At 51.2% G+C, this 15,357-nt stretch overlaps 1 protein-coding gene, 2 non-coding genes and 1 pseudogene across 3 annotated transcripts; all 4 read left to right on the top strand.

Annotated features, from left to right (window-relative positions):
* The first annotated feature begins 5,352 nt into the window (after window positions 1-5,352).
* On the top strand, window positions 5,353-5,525 carry LOC142500823 (U2 spliceosomal RNA; annotated as a pseudogene).
* A 1,194-nt stretch (window positions 5,526-6,719) lies between these two features.
* On the top strand, window positions 6,720-8,907 carry LOC142499923 (uncharacterized). Its single transcript, XM_075609978.1, has 3 exons — window positions 6,720-7,843; window positions 8,309-8,538; window positions 8,894-8,907. Exons 1-3 carry the CDS (start codon window positions 6,720-6,722, stop codon window positions 8,905-8,907), a joined length of 1,368 nt encoding a protein of 455 aa, XP_075466093.1.
* Window positions 8,908-12,261: 3,354 nt separating this feature from the next.
* On the top strand, window positions 12,262-12,449 carry LOC142500050 (U2 spliceosomal RNA). The gene has a single exon (XR_012802788.1). It is a non-coding gene; the product is annotated as a U2 spliceosomal RNA (small nuclear RNA).
* An 823-nt stretch (window positions 12,450-13,272) lies between these two features.
* On the top strand, window positions 13,273-13,463 carry LOC142500619 (U2 spliceosomal RNA). The gene has a single exon (XR_012803156.1). It is a non-coding gene; the product is annotated as a U2 spliceosomal RNA (small nuclear RNA).
* The last annotated feature ends 1,894 nt before the right edge of the window (window positions 13,464-15,357 follow it).

Consider the following 15,357-nt stretch of genomic DNA (forward strand, 5'->3'; position numbering starts at 1 on the left):
CATCGTCCCCTAGGGGACTAAAGCCACCTGCTGCTATTAGGAAGCCGCGTTAAGCGAAGGAGGAAGAGATCATGGCGGCTGGAGCGCGCATGGAAAATACAGTTCGTATGCAGTTGGATGAAGTTGCCCGGAGGAGGTGGGGTCTCTCGCACATTGTGAAGGAGGTGTTGGAGAAAACGTTGGAGGTGGATCTCGAATCAATTTTTTGCCTTCAGGATTCCCAAAGAGCGGGGTTATACGATATTACCTTTTACCACCCTGAGGTTTGTTTGCGGCTAACAGAGAAAGCAAGAGAAGAAGCTGGAAAAGCAGCAATGCAAGGAATAAAGGTAATTCCCCTCTATATGTTGCAGGAGATTGCAGTGACTGTTCATATGTTTAACCCTCATGTAGACTCAGATGATATAAGACTGTTTCTGCAGAGATACTGCACACAAGTGAGCAAGTGTACTAAACTGAATAATCCATATGGCATATATAATGGGAAGAGACGTTTTTGGGTTAGGTTCAAAGAAGATCATAGCAACACAAGTGGGGTTCTGTATCCACCGGCCAATTTCAGCATTGGAGGGAATCGGGGTTACCTCCACTTTTTGGGTCAGCCGGAGTACTGCCGAAAATGTCAAAAATTTGGGCACACCCAAGAGAACTGTGGGTCGGAAGGCCCCTGCTGCAGGAACTGTGGGGAAGAAGGCCATAGGGCAGCACAGTGTGGGGTACCCAAGAAATGTGACCTATGCGGGGAGACGGATCATTTGTCACGAAGGTGTCCTAAACGCACGTATGCTCAGATGGTGAGGAGCCCCGCTGTAGCCCCAGTGGTGGAAGAGATGACCCCCCCTGTAGAGAGGGATACCCCTCAGGGCGGGCCCCGGGAGGAGGAACCTCCAAAAGAAGAAGAGCTGGAGATGGTTGCAGAAGGGGAAGGAGTGGAGTACCCTGAAAACCCGGAAGTAACTGGCATTGAAGAGTTGGACGCCTGGGTGGAGCTACAAGGAATTGAAGCAGGATTGAGTGACCCTGAGGTAGAAGCAATGGAGACCCAGACAAAGAGAAAGCGTAAGCTGTCCAATAAAGGAATGGAAGCGGGTCCCCAAAAAACAAAGCCCGAGGATCCTGGTAGCCCAAGTCTGGTACAGGAAGGATGGACTGTAAGCGAAAGCGAAGATTCCCTGGTGGGAACGTCCCAGAAGATAGGCTCCTTCGAGAGTATCTCTGAGTTGGGGAGCCAGAGACTGGAGATAATAGAGGACACTCTCTCAATTGCTTCGGACTTAGGCTTTATAGAAGCCCCTTTTAGCCCGGCAAACCCAGAGCCTGTAGAGGTGGTGAGGAGAGTGGCAGAGTCCTGAGGTTGTAAAAAAAAAAGGGGGGTAACGGTTTGTGATGATTCGTTTATTCTCTCTGAATGTGCGCAGCATTAGAGCAGCTGCGAGGAGGGAGGCGATTTTCGATTACCTAAGGCTGCAAGAGGCGGACATTATTTGCCTTCAGGAATGCGGTTTAGAGAACCCTTTGAAACCTAAGGACTGGAAATGGGGCCCGGCAGTTTGGTCCGGGGGTGCAGACAACAAAAATTCTGGTGTGGGGGTGGTGGCAAGAAATGCAAGGGTGTGTTTTGGGAAAGTTATTACTATAGAACCAGGTCGGTTAATTTTAGTTAATGTTAGAATGGATGATTTTTTGTTTAGGTTGCTAAATATTTATGCCCCGCCTAAGAGGAAGGAGAGGCTGGAATTGTTTGAGAAACTTAGGTTGTTTCTACCAGGGAAAGAGCCTATGGTGTTAATAGGTGACTTTAATTGTATAATTGCGAAAGGGGACCGGGTTGGGGTGGAGGGAGAAGGGGAGCTGGATTCCACAGGAAGGCTCTTGATGAAAATTATGCAGGAGTTCCGCCTTGTGGAGGGTGGGAAGGGGGGGAGGAAAAGTGAGAGAAGATTTACCTGGTTTAGTGATAAAGGGTCAGCAAAGTCCAGGATTGACCTCTGTATGCTATCAGAGGGGTTGAAAGTAAGAGGGGTAGATTATCAGAGAGTGGATTTTTCTGATCATGTGTTAGTGAAGGTAGAGTTGGAAGGGGTGAAAGAGGAGGGGTGTGTAAGGAATGTATGGAAGATGAATGTACTACTATTGGAGGATGAGTGGATAAAGAAAAGGTATGAATGGGAATATATGAGGTTGAAAAGGGGGAAAAACAGATTTGAAGAGGTTGGGGATTGGTGGGAATGGGTGAAGGGAGAGACTAAGAAGTTTTTCATTAAAAGGGGTATTGAAAAAACAAGGAAGGAAAGGGAGGGGTATGAGAAATGGCAGCTGAGACTGCATTTCTTGTATAGAATGAGGCATCTTGGGAGAAAAGTGGAGGGCGAAATAGAGGAGGCACGGGCAAAAATTAAAGAATATATGGAAAAGAAAGGGAAAGCAATAATATTTAAAGCCAAGGTAGAACATTTAGAGGCAGATGAGAAATGTACCAGTTTTTTCTTTAAAAAAGTGTTTGGGAGAAAGGAGAGAATGGCATGTGTAAAAGATCCGGATGGGGTGCAGGTAAAGGATAAAAAAGGAATGTGTGAGGTGGTGGAAGACTTTTATAAAAAACTGTATACACGGAAATGGAGGGATGAGAGCTTGGAGGAAGATGTTCTAAACATTGGACTAAAAAAATTGGATAGAACTGACCAGGAATGGCTGGGCAGAGATTTTAATGAGATAGAGTTGGAGGAAGTGGTGAAAGGAGGAAAGAAAAACAAGACGCCAGGTAGTGATGGACTCCCGTACGAATTCTATCAGGCCTTTTGGACGATATTAAAAGATGACCTTAAAGCTGTATGTATAGCAGCGTTAGAGGGAAAAGGAGGAGGATCAATGAAGGAAGGTTTGATAACCTTAATTTTTAAAAAAGGAGAGAAGGATGATTTAAAGAACTGGAGACCAATCACGTTACTCAACGTTGATTATAAAATTTCAGCGAAATTGTTAGCAAATAGATTGAGGGAGGTAGTGAGCAATATGGTGGGAGAAGAGCAGGTATGTGCCGTCCCTGGGCGGCAAATAGGGCAAAATTTGGCATTATTAAGAGATGGGTTAAGGGATAGTCTGGATAGGAAGCAAAGTGTGTTAGTGGCTGGGATAGATTTTGAAAAAGCATATGATAGACTGTCGCAGGATTTTGTGTTTAGAGTTTTGGGTAAGTTAGGGGTCCCGGTGAAATTTGTGGAAATGATAAGGAAATTATATGAAGGTGCAAATAGTAGAGTTTTAATAAATGGTTCCCCATCGGGGGTAATAGAGATACGGGCAGGGGTCAGACAGGGGTGTCCACTGTCTCCTATTATGTTCATATGCGCAATAGAGCCGCTTTTAAGGATGTTGGAAAACGACAAAGTGGTCGAAGGAATCACCGTGCCTGGAAGTGGCGGGCGGCAGTTAAAAACTTTAGGTTATATGGACGATATAACCGTGATTTGTAGGAGTGAGAGAGCTCTTAGGAGAGCGATGTGGCAAATTGGGATTTTCGCTGGGGCTTCTGCACTGAAGGTTAATTGGGACAAATCTAGGGTAAAGAGGTTTGGAGAAGCAGGTCAGGAGACTGATTTAGGGCTTCAGGAAGTTAAGGAAGACATTGAAATTTTAGGTATCTGGTTTGACACAGAGTTGGAAGGGACACAAAATTGGGTTAGGAGTGTTGAAAAAATGGAAAGAAAAATTAATTTCTGGTCGCAGAGAGTACTCACTTTTGAAGGGAAAACGTTAATTGTGAAGGCAGTATTGGCCCCAATCATTTTGTATATTGGTTTGATATTTCCCCCTACAGGGGTCTGGCAGAGGAAAGTCTCTAGGTTGTTGGCAACCTTTTTTTGGGGAGCCAAAAATGAGAGTCTTAGTCGACAAAAGATTTGTTTGCCAAGGGAGAAAGGAGGTAAAGGCTTTCTAGATGTAGAACTGTTCATTTTTATTAAATATATTTGTTTTTATTTCAAGCTAACGGAAAGTGATAGCAAAGGTGGTTGTTATGCTAGATTTTTCTTAGGCAGTCTTATGAATCGGTTTAAGGAAAGACGGCAAGATTTGAGAAGGCCGGTGTGCTTTAAGCCTCCGGGGTTCTATAGAGTGATAGGAGAATACATTGATAAATTTAAATTGAAGGAGTTATCATGGGAGCAGTGGAAGGATGAGAAGAAGGTTGTGGGAATAGTCAAAGCAAGGGAGAGTATGGCAGTAAAAGGAGACTTGAGTGGCAAACAAATGGAAAAAGCGTGGAAGAACGTTAGTGATAGGAGCCTGGGAAACAGGCAGAAAGATATAGCATGGATGGCTGTATGGGGAGTTTTGCCGGTAAGGGAACTCCAGAAAAAGAGAGGACTTGCAAAAACGGAAGTCTGTCCTAGGGAGGGATGTGGTGGAATAGAAGGGGTGATCCACCTTTTGTGGAATTGTGAGTATGCTAGGAAAGTGTGGAGGAAGATGGGTCCTCTGTTTAAATTGATAGCGCAGGTACAATTGTTGAGTTTTGAAAGAATGATGTATGGGTTGGGAATGATGGAGAGGGAGAAAGAGAGCGTATGTTGGAGAATGATAAATTGTGTGAAAGAAGCGTTGTGGCAGGTGAGGAATGTGTTGTTAATTCAAAAAGAAGAAATAGAGGTGGATAGCTGTGTGAGATTGATTATGAGTAAAATGTATTTATATTATTTGTGTGATAAGGGAAAAAGTGAGGAGAAGGAAAGAAGTTGGCGTCAAAAGGAATGGAAAAAGGTAGTCCTGTTCAGAAGGACAGGAATTGGGTAAAATGATGAAAGAGGGAACCTTGTCCTTTTTTTGACGGTGTTAATGGTTTTAAGTTAAGTAAATGCGTGTAATGTTTAATGAATTATGTGTGACTTTTGGGATAGGGGAATGGGTGGGTGTGTAGGGGGAGGATGGATGAGTAATGTGTATGGATTGGTTAACATATGACGACGGGTTTTACAAAAAGGGAAATGATGGTACCCCGTAAAAGGGGGAAATAGAGAAGTTAGGTAAGCACGAGGAGTGCGTTTTTTTGGGTCCCTTTTTGTGGAGTATTCGGAGTGAAGAGGCGGGCCGGTGCTCCTCTCCTTGGTTGAGGCCAGGGAGGAAAACAGATAAGATTGAATGGATGGTTGAATGAAGGTGGTTAGGGGAAGGGGCGAAAGAGAAGAAAAGCGGAAGTGTAAGTGAGGCATGTTAAGTGAATAAAGGGATGGAGTGAAAGTTATGCTTTAAAGTGTTATTGTAGTTTGTGTTATGTGATGGGTTTTTGTAATGTAAGGGTGGTTTTTTGTTTTTCGAAAAGTTAACATTGTAAAATTTTCTTATGTGTTGAAATAAAAACCTTTAAAACAAAAAAATCTGTTCTTATCAGTTTAATATCTGATACGTCCCCTATCTGGGGACCATATATTAAATGGATTTTTAGAACAGGGAGATGGAAGAAGAGCTTGCTCTGTCCACTCCACGCATTGACCTGGTATTGCAGTACCTCCAGGACCGGTGCACTTCCCTTTGGGGATATTTGGCTTGTATCAAAAAATAGAAACAAATGACTGTCTGACAGAAAAAAAACAAACATGCATTTTTGGCTCTTTCTTTTGCAAAGAAAGAAGAAGATGAAATGACGACAAAATAAAGCCTCCTTCTTTTTGCTGTGTCTTGTTTGCTCTTTTGCGTGGCTTCTTACTTTCTTTTCTTTTCAGCTCCTCCTCGCATGGAGCAGGAGTGCCGCCTGCTGCCTAGCCTAATTCAGTCCGAACGAGCAGATGCCTAAGAAACTCCTGTTGAAGCTGTATCCAAATAGCCTGCATAGCAAACACTGCAGCAGCAAGCAGCAAGCAGCAAGCAGCAAATGCCTTGACTTGCTGGCTTCTTGTCACAATGGCTGGCTGGCTGAAATGACCTGAACTGAAAAGCCCAGCCACTGGCTGCTTGCATGCTTGCTGCCTGAGTTTCATGGCAGCCCGGACGAGTCGGCTAGCAGAGAAAAAGTGGGCGGTTCCTATGCAAATAAGCAGACGAAGCCTGGTGCCGGAAAAAGAACTGGAAGCATGTGCCTTTTTGGCTGTTTGCTGGCCATGCGGGCCCCCCAGCAGTGTGTGCGGCTGCTTTTCTTTACTCCATAGAAAGTCTTTGGCTTTTGCATCCGTCGTCGTCGTCGCCGCCGCTGCTGCATAGACTCCCCGGGGCTGTGTCGGGAGGAGCGGAGGGACTGGAGGCAGGCCTGCTGGGGGAGGAGGCGAGCGGGCAGCCAGCGGCTCCCTCTGCCCTTCTCCCTAAAGCGTAGCGCCCCTGGCCGTCGGGCGGCGCTCAGGCGGGGGCCCATTTCTGGTTATCGCTTCTCGGCCTTTTGGCTAAGATCAAGTGTCTTAGTCAGAAGGCCGAACGGGAGAGTGACGGTCCGGAACCTCGGCCTTGTAGCATCGCCTTCGGGCTTAAGCTACATGCAGCTATTGGGGTGACGCACTAGATCTCAGGGCGCTTCGGAAACACGAGAGAGAGACGGTCCGGAACCTCGGCCTTGTAGCATCGCCTTCGGGCTTAAGCTACCTGCCGCTATTGGGGTGACGCACCTGACCTCTGGGCGATTCGGAAACACGAGAGAGAGACGGTGACTCACCTGACCTCTGGGCGATTCAGGACCAAGCGACAGGACCCCCGGGCTACGAGGAACGGCGAAGCTCTACCCCCCTGCGACGAGAAGGATGGCAACAGCGGCCCCCCAGACCGGAACGGAGAGGATGGAGGTCGCCACGGAGCCCGCCGGGACCACCCTGCGCAAGAAGAAGAAGATGAAGAAGGAGAAGCACACGGCACCCCCGGAGACGGTCCCCAGCAGCCAGGAGACGGACGGAGGAGGCCCAGCGGCTACCATCTCCAGCGGCTCAGGCAACGTGGCCCCCCCCAGCGGCCTCACCCCCACTGCCAGCACCAGCAGCGGCGGCCCCAGCTCCAACCCTGGAGCTGGGAGCAGCAGCAACAGGAGGATCCCCCGCCTGGAACCCTGGATGAAGCAGACAGTGGTGATGCAGCTGAGGGAGGTCGACGGACAGCGCCCTCTATTGGACGCTGAGACCTTTGCCAAGGAGCTGGTGAGCAAAGCGGGCTTTACTCCGGACGAGATCCTGAGCATCCAGGACCTCAGGGGTGGCCTGTTTTTCGTCACCTTCGCCACGGCGGGAGCCTGCAGGAGGTACTGGGAGGCTTTCCAGACCCTGAAACAGGAGGTCCCCTTCTCAGAGTTCGACGTGAACTGCCCTATCCAGAGGGACGAGAAGAGGATCACTGTGACGGTGAGGAACCCCCATATCCCCGGAAAGGATATTGCTACCTTTCTGCGGCGCTTTTGCACCGTGGTGAAGGAGCCGAGCAGGATCAAAGACAAGTTGGGGTACTGGGTAGGAAAGTGGAGCATGGTAGTTCGCTTGTGGCCAAATCCAGACGCGGCAGACCGGCTACACCACCTCCCTCCCAGTTTTTCACTTGCGGGCAGCTCAGGGAGGATCTTTTACCCTGACCAGCCCCAGACCTGCGGTAATTGTGGGAACCTGGGGCATCAGTGGAAACAGTGCACCCTGAAAGCCTGCAGGAACTGCAAGATCACCGGACACGAAACAAAGGATTGTCCCCGCCAGAAAACCTGTGACCTGTGCGGAGAGTCAACCCACATGTTCCGGGACTGCCATCTGAGGGTCAGGAGCTATGCAGAGGCCGCGACGAAAGGCGCGACACCGGGCGTGCCCCTGACAGCAACCCAGAAGGCAGCCAAGAAGCCCCTTGCAAACCAACCCGTAAAGGCACAAGGGGGTAAGTATCAGAAGGAGCAAAGGCAAAAGGAGGCCACCCAAACAGCGCCCGCTGTGGCTCCTGAGCCCGCTGCCCCTTCAGTAGCAGCCCCCACCCCACCCACCCCCATCCCCACCCCACCCCCCCCCATCCCCACCCCTGCAGCAACACTCCCTCCCACACCCACTGCTGCTGCAACCCCCACCCTCCCTCCTACTCCAACCCTCCCCGCCCACCCACCACCCCTTGACCCCTCCTCCCAACCCTCCACTGCAGCCCCCCCCACCCTCCCCGAGGCTGCAGCCCCTCCCTCTGTAACTCCTCTCCCCAGCCCCGAGGCTGTTGCACCCCCTCCCCCTTCCTCCCTTGCTACAGATACCACCCCCAGAGCCCAGACCGGTACGGAGAAGCAGGGAATAAAGAGGAGAGCCCCTGAGACGGAAAGCCCGCACCAGGGGCTGGAGCAGAAGAGGGCCCAAATGCAAATCGGCGACTCACCCACTTCCAGCGACGCTGACAGCGACCTTGAAAGCGACCTGGAGGAGGAGGAGGAGGAAGCGGAGATGCAGGAGGCAGCCATCGTAGAGGAACAGGAGGCTATTCTAGAACAGCCACCTAGCGAGGTACAGGAGACCGTGGACGAGCTCATAAGAGAGGGGCGAGAGGCAGCAGAGACCCTCCTCAATGACAACCTTGGGCAAACCATGGACCGGCTGAACCAGCTGTGCGAGGAGATCAGCACAGCCAATCACGCCAGCGAGGATGGTAACTAGTATCACTGCATGTCTGTCTAACCCTTTATTCCCAAACTAATGGCGTCTTTTAACATTTTCTCCATTAACGTAAGGAGCATAGGAGAGCGGATGAGACGTGCCAGAGTACTAACATTCCTTTCTTTTCAGAAATGTGATGTGTATATGCTACAGGAATGTGCCTTACCTTTTTCCAGGTCTTACAGGCACCTGAGCGGACAGTGGTCTCACGGCCCCTCCTACTGGTCTGGAGGGAACGGGTGCAGGAACGCGGGTGTAGCCATTTTGATCAGGGGGGGATGTTTCACTGTTGATTCTGTCCACGAACTCGTCTGCGGCAGATTACTTGTCGTAGACGGTTCGTGGGCAGGGGAGCCGGTTAGGCTCATCAATGTGTACGCCTCCCCTGGGAAAAATGAGCGCTTGGAACTTTTCCAGCACCTCCGCCCTTGGCTCGCAACCTCCAGAGCAGTGGTGATGGGTGGGGATTTCAACTGCACGATTGAGGTGGGGGGGCGCGTGCCCCCCAGCAAATCAGCAAAGATAGATGTGACGTCAAGGCTACTCACGGCGATGATTGGGGAGGCATCCCTAAAGGACGTGGTGGGATCTATGGGAGCAGGCGCCGCAAACTACTCTTGGTGTCGCCCAAACGGTTCCGTGCGTTCCCGGATTGACTTCCTGTTCACCACCAAGCAGGTACAGCACAGCCAGCACTCCATGGTCGCAGTACATTTCTCTGACCACAGAGCCATTCATCTCCAGGGGCGCCTGGGAGGAGGTTTCCCCCCAGGGCCAGGATCCTGGAAGCTGAACTGCGCACTGCTGGAAAGGGAGGAGATCATGGAGGAGCTGAGAACAGCATACACAGCATGGAAAGAAGAAAAGGCCTGCTTCCCCAGCACCGCAGAGTGGTGGGAATTCACGAAGATAAGGATCCGCTGCTTCCTGCAGGCAAAGGGCAGACGCCTGGCGTGTGAGAGGAAGGGGGAGTTCGGGGGCCTGCAGCGCAAGCTGCAGTCCCTGCACGACCTCAAACGCTGCGGATGGGACGTGGATGACGACCTGGAGGAAACCAAGGAGAGCCTGCGGAAGCACTTTGAGGAGGAATCCAGACGAATCATCTTCCGTACCAAGGTGGAGAACCTTGAGAGAGGGGAGAAATGTAATGCCTTCTTCTTCAAGAAACTCCACTCCGCCCACACGCCCCTGAGGGAGCTGCGAGACAAGGATGGCAACGTGCAGCAGGGGAAGGAGGAAGTCATGGGAGTCGTGGAAGATTTCTACGAAGACCTCTACTCCCCAAAAGCATCAGACCAAGACCAGGCTGACAAATTCCTGTCAGGGATTACAAACACCATCGACCCGGCAGGAAGAGCAGCCATGAACGCCCCGCTGACGCTGGAGGAGCTCCACACTGCAACCAAATCCTTTAAGACGGGTAGGACGCCGGGCGGAGACGGTATCCCAGCTGAGTTATACACAAAGCTGTGGGACCTGATCGGCCCGGACCTGCTCGAGCTTTACAAGGAGATGGAAGCAGAAGGTAGGATGCCCCCAACGCTGAGGGAAGGAATGCTGACGCTCTTGTACAAACAGAAGGGGGAGAAGTGCGACCTCAAAAACTGGCGTCCCATCTCGCTCCTGAACGTGGACTACAAGATCCTGGCAAAAGTCCTAGCGAACAGACTGAAGAAGGTCATCAGCCAGATCATCCACCCAGACCAGACGTGCGGCATCCCCGGGCGCAGGATCGCGGACAGCCTTGCCCTAATCAGAGACACAGTCCACTACATCAAGGACCGCCGTGTACACGCGGCCCTGGTCACTCTGGATCAGGAGAAGGCCTTTGACCGTGTCTCCCATGATTTCATGGGCAGGGTGCTGCGTGAGTATGGGATGGGGGAGATGTTCTGTTCTTATGTTAACCTGATGTACCTTGACATTTGCAGTGTGGCGATCGTGAACGGATGGAAGACTAACCCCTTCCCTGTCCTCTCGGGGGTTAGGCAGGGCTGCCCTCTTTCACCTCTCCTTTTTGTCTGTTGTATAGAGCTCTTCGCCCAGTGCATCAGACGAGACGCAGGGATCAGAGGGATTGTCGTGCCAGGACCCCAGAGACGTGAAGTGAAGTGCTCGCTCTACATGGATGACGTCACCATCTTCTGCGCAGATAGCCGGTCGGTGAGGACGCTGGTCCAGACGTGCGAGGATTTCGGGAAAGCTTCAGGAGCAAAAGTCAACTGCGGGAAGTCGGAGACCAAGCTATTTGGGCTTTGGAACCTGACTGCCGACCCCCTCCCCTTCCCCATCAGAGCAGGCCTCATTCAAATACTTGGAGTCTGGTTTGGTGTGGGGAGCGAGGGGGCTGCCCTGAAGAGCTGGAACGAGAGGCTGAACAAGGTGAAGCAGAAGATCGGATTGTGGCGCCTCAGACCCCTCACCATTGAGGGGAAAAAGCTGGTACTGCTGAACGAGATCCTTCCTGTCCTGCAGTACGTGGCCCAGGCATACCCGCCTTCGCCCGGAACCTGCAAGGAGATCTCCATGGCAGTGTTCCGCTTTGTCTGGGGGGCCAAGTACGAGAGGGGAAAGCGCGAGCTGATGTACAAGGAGCCGCACAAGGGGGGTAGAGGAATCCCCGATATCCCCACTATGCTGCGAGCCTTCTTTGTGAGCAACTGCGTGCGGATCACCCTGAGAGACTGCGACAAAGACTCCTCTGGCTACTCCATGTCCCGCCTCCTACTCCTGCCGCTCTGGAGAGCACTGGGGTGGGACAAGTGGGACAGCTCCATCCCTTACAGCTGGCACACGGCCTGGTTCTACAAGGACGTGAAGAAGTTTGTGAGGCAGAACAATCTGGAGGGAGTAAAACCAGACCTGTGGAAGCCCAAGGTCATCTACAAAATGATCAGGGCCAAAGACATCATGGAATCGGTCCCAGGCCTCCACCCCAACACTTTTGGAACGGTGTGGAGGAATGTGGCATCGAAAAGACTTACGAACAAACACAAAGACATTGCTTGGCAGGCCATACACGGGGGACTCCCTGTGAATGCGGACAAGTACCAGAGAAAACTCAGCCTCGTGAGGCACTGCCCCAGGTGTAACCCAGTGGAGGAAAGTGTCATGCACCTCTTCTGGGACTGCCCCTTTGCGCAGGCCTTGCTGCGTGCGCTGGACACGGACTTAAAGAATTGTATACCGAGGAAGTGCGTCACGTACTACTCGGTGTTCCACGGACTTTTCACAGGAACACACACAGAGGACGCAATCGAAGCCGGTTGGCGTCTAATGTGCTGTTTCAAAGACGTTCTACTATTCGCCAGGGAACGTTTGACCAAGGGGAAGAAGAGGATGTCGGTACAGGACTGTCGCAGGCTGCTCCACAGCCTGCTCAATGACTATTCCATCTTTGACGGTCCAGAGGAGGAGGACTAAACACCCCCCTCCCCACCCCCTTCCACTCCCCTGCCCCAAAGGTTTTTCTGTGCAATAAAGTTAGAGTTAATGTTTGCCTGTGGTGCGGTGCATATGTATAAATGCACTGCACCGTCGTGTTCGTCACAGTTTTTTTTACTTTTGGGGAAACCATTAATAAAAATGTATGTGAGATGTATGGGATATGCACTGCGCCGTTGTCTACGTCGCGGTTTTTTTTCGTTTGGAAAATGTTTTATGTACTGTTATAATCTTGTTGTAAAGATTCGCTGCATAATAAAAGAATTTTCAAAACAAAAATCTGTTCTTATCAGTTTAATATCTGATACGTCCCCTATCTGGGGACCATATATTAAATGGATTTTTAGAACAGGGAGATGGAAGAAGAGCTTGCTCTGTCCACTCCACGCATTGACCTGGTATTGCAGTACCTCCAGGACCGGTGCACTTCCCTTTGGGGATATTTGGCTTGTATCAAAAAATAGAAACAAATGACTGTCTGACAGAAAAAAAACAAACATGCATTTTTGGCTCTTTCTTTTGCAAAGAAAGAAGAAGATGAAATGACGACAAAATAAAGCCTCCTTCTTTTTGCTGTGTCTTGTTTGCTCTTTTGCGTGGCTTCTTACTTTCTTTTCTTTTCAGCTCCTCCTCGCATGGAGCAGGAGTGCCGCCTGCTGCCTAGCCTAATTCAGTCCGAACGAGCAGATGCCTAAGAAACTCCTGTTGAAGCTGTATCCAAATAGCCTGCATAGCAAACACTGCAGCAGCAAGCAGCAAGCAGCAAGCAGCAAATGCCTTGACTTGCTGGCTTCTTGTCACAATGGCTGGCTGGCTGAAATGACCTGAACTGAAAAGCCCAGCCACTGGCTGCTTGCATGCTTGCTGCCTGAGTTTCATGGCAGCCCGGACGAGTCGGCTAGCAGAGAAAAAGTGGGCGGTTCCTATGCAAATAAGCAGACGAAGCCTGGTGCCGGAAAAAGAACTGGAAGCATGTGCCTTTTTGGCTGTTTGCTGGCCATGCGGGCCCCCCAGCAGTGTGTGCGGCTGCTTTTCTTTACTCCATAGAAAGTCTTTGGCTTTTGCATCCGTCGTCGTCGTCGCCGCCGCTGCTGCATAGACTCCCCGGGGCTGTGTCGGGAGGAGCGGAGGGACTGGAGGCAGGCCTGCTGGGGGAGGAGGCGAGCGGGCAGCCAGCGGCTCCCTCTGCCCTTCTCCCTAAAGCGTAGCGCCCCTGGCCGTCGGGCGGCGCTCAGGCGGGGGCCCATTTCTGGTTATCGCTTCTCGGCCTTTTGGCTAAGATCAAGTGTAGTATCTGTTCTTATCAGTTTAATATCTGATACGTCCCCTATCTGGGGACCATATATTAAATGGATTTTTAGAACAGGGAGATGGAAGAAGAGCTTGCTCTGTCCACTCCACGCATTGACCTGGTATTGCAGTACCTCCAGGACCGGTGCACTTCCCTTTGGGGATATTTGGCTTGTATCAAAAAATAGAAACAAATGACTGTCTGACAGAAAAAAAACAAACATGCATTTTTGGCTCTTTCTTTTGCAAAGAAAGAAGAAGATGAAATGACGACAAAATAAAGCCTCCTTCTTTTTGCTGTGTCTTGTTTGCTCTTTTGCGTGGCTTCTTACTTTCTTTTCTTTTCAGCTCCTCCTCGCATGGAGCAGGAGTGCCGCCTGCTGCCTAGCCTAATTCAGTCCGAACGAGCAGATGCCTAAGAAACTCCTGTTGAAGCTGTATCCAAATAGCCTGCATAGCAAACACTGCAGCAGCAAGCAGCAAGCAGCAAGCAGCAAATGCCTTGACTTGCTGGCTTCTTGTCACAATGGCTGGCTGGCTGAAATGACCTGAACTGAAAAGCCCAGCCACTGGCTGCTTGCATGCTTGCTGCCTGAGTTTCATGGCAGCCCGGACGAGTCGGCTAGCAGAGAAAAAGTGGGCGGTTCCTATGCAAATAAGCAGACGAAGCCTGGTGCCGGAAAAAGAACTGGAAGCATGTGCCTTTTTGGCTGTTTGCTGGCCATGCGGGCCCCCCAGCAGTGTGTGCGGCTGCTTTTCTTTACTCCATAGAAAGTCTTTGGCTTTTGCATCCGTCGTCGTCGTCGCCGCCGCTGCTGCATAGACTCCCCGGGGCTGTGTCGGGAGGAGCGGAGGGACTGGAGGCAGGCCTGCTGGGGGAGGAGGCGAGCGGGCAGCCAGCGGCTCCCTCTGCCCTTCTCCCTAAAGCGTAGCGCCCCTGGCCGTCGGGCGGCGCTCAGGCGGGGGCCCATTTCTGGTTATCGCTTCTCGGCCTTTTGGCTAAGACCAAGTGTCTGAAACCAGAAGGCCATCAGAGAGAGGGAAGGGCCGGCACCTTTGCCTTGTGACATCGCCCCAGGGCTTAAGTCACATGCTGCTTTCGGGGTGCCGCACCTAAGCTCTTCGGGAAGGCGAGGACGTCAACGATGGCTGCGGGAGCGAGCCTGAGGAACACGCTGCGGTTCCAGGTCGTGGAGACGGAGAGAGATCGAGTGGGTCTTACCTTTTTCGTGGAGAAGGTGCTGAGAGAGATCGTGGGGCTGGATGCGGCAAAGATCTTCTGCTTGCAGGATTTCCCGAGGCAAGGAATATTCGATCTGACCCTTTGCGAAGAATGTGACTGCCTGAACGTCTTGCAGAGATGTAAGGAGGCTGCAGGAGAGCCCAATATGCGTGGGATCAGCATTGCACCAAGCTATATGATGGATGAGAGATCGGTTGTTGTTCACATGTACAACCCGTACATCTTGAAGGAAGATATCATTTTCTTTTTGAAAAGATACTGTACGGTGGTAAGAGGAGGCATTGAGATGAAGAACCCGTACAACATGTTCAATGCCAAAAGGCGGTTTTGGGTGCGCTTCAGGCCAGATGCATCATGTGTTGGAGGCGTAATGCACCCCCCGGCTAGTTTCAGCATCGGTGGAAACAGGGGTTTCCTCAATTACCCTGGACAGCCGACCTATTGTAGGAACTGCTTTAAGTATGGCCACACAAGAGTCGACTGTGAGAAAATAGGGGCAGTGTGCCGTAATTGCGGAGAGGAGGGACATATGGCATCCCACTGCAGTGTCCCTAAGAAATGTGACTTATGTGGGGAAGGAGGCCATCTTTTCCGCCAGTGCCCGCAAAAGAGCTATGCACGGGCGGCGAGGGGGGGAACGGATATGAAGGACACTTTCCAAAAAGGGGGAATGGACAGTTCTTGGGGGGGACAGCCAACGGAGACCCAAAAGAGGGAGGAAGAGCTTTTTGTAGAAGCAATAGCCCGAAGTTTTGAGGTGGGGGGGGGAGATGGATTGGGAGTTCTCACCCAGGGGTCAGTAACAGA

The sequence above is a fragment of the Ascaphus truei genome, chromosome 7, assembly GCF_040206685.1.
Source record: "Ascaphus truei isolate aAscTru1 chromosome 7, aAscTru1.hap1, whole genome shotgun sequence".
NCBI lineage: Eukaryota > Metazoa > Chordata > Amphibia > Anura > Ascaphidae > Ascaphus > Ascaphus truei.

What these genes read in the sequence shown, in the direction of transcription:
- LOC142499923 (XM_075609978.1), top strand. Translation starts at nt 6,720, where the DNA reads ATGGCAACAGCGGCCCCCCAGACCGGAACGGAGAGGATGGAGGTCGCC. An exon ending in AAGTATCAGAAGGAGCAAAG is followed by an intron (nt 7,844 to 8,308) that starts GCAAAAGGAGGC and finishes ACCCACTTCCAG; the next exon opens with CGACGCTGACAGCGACCTTG.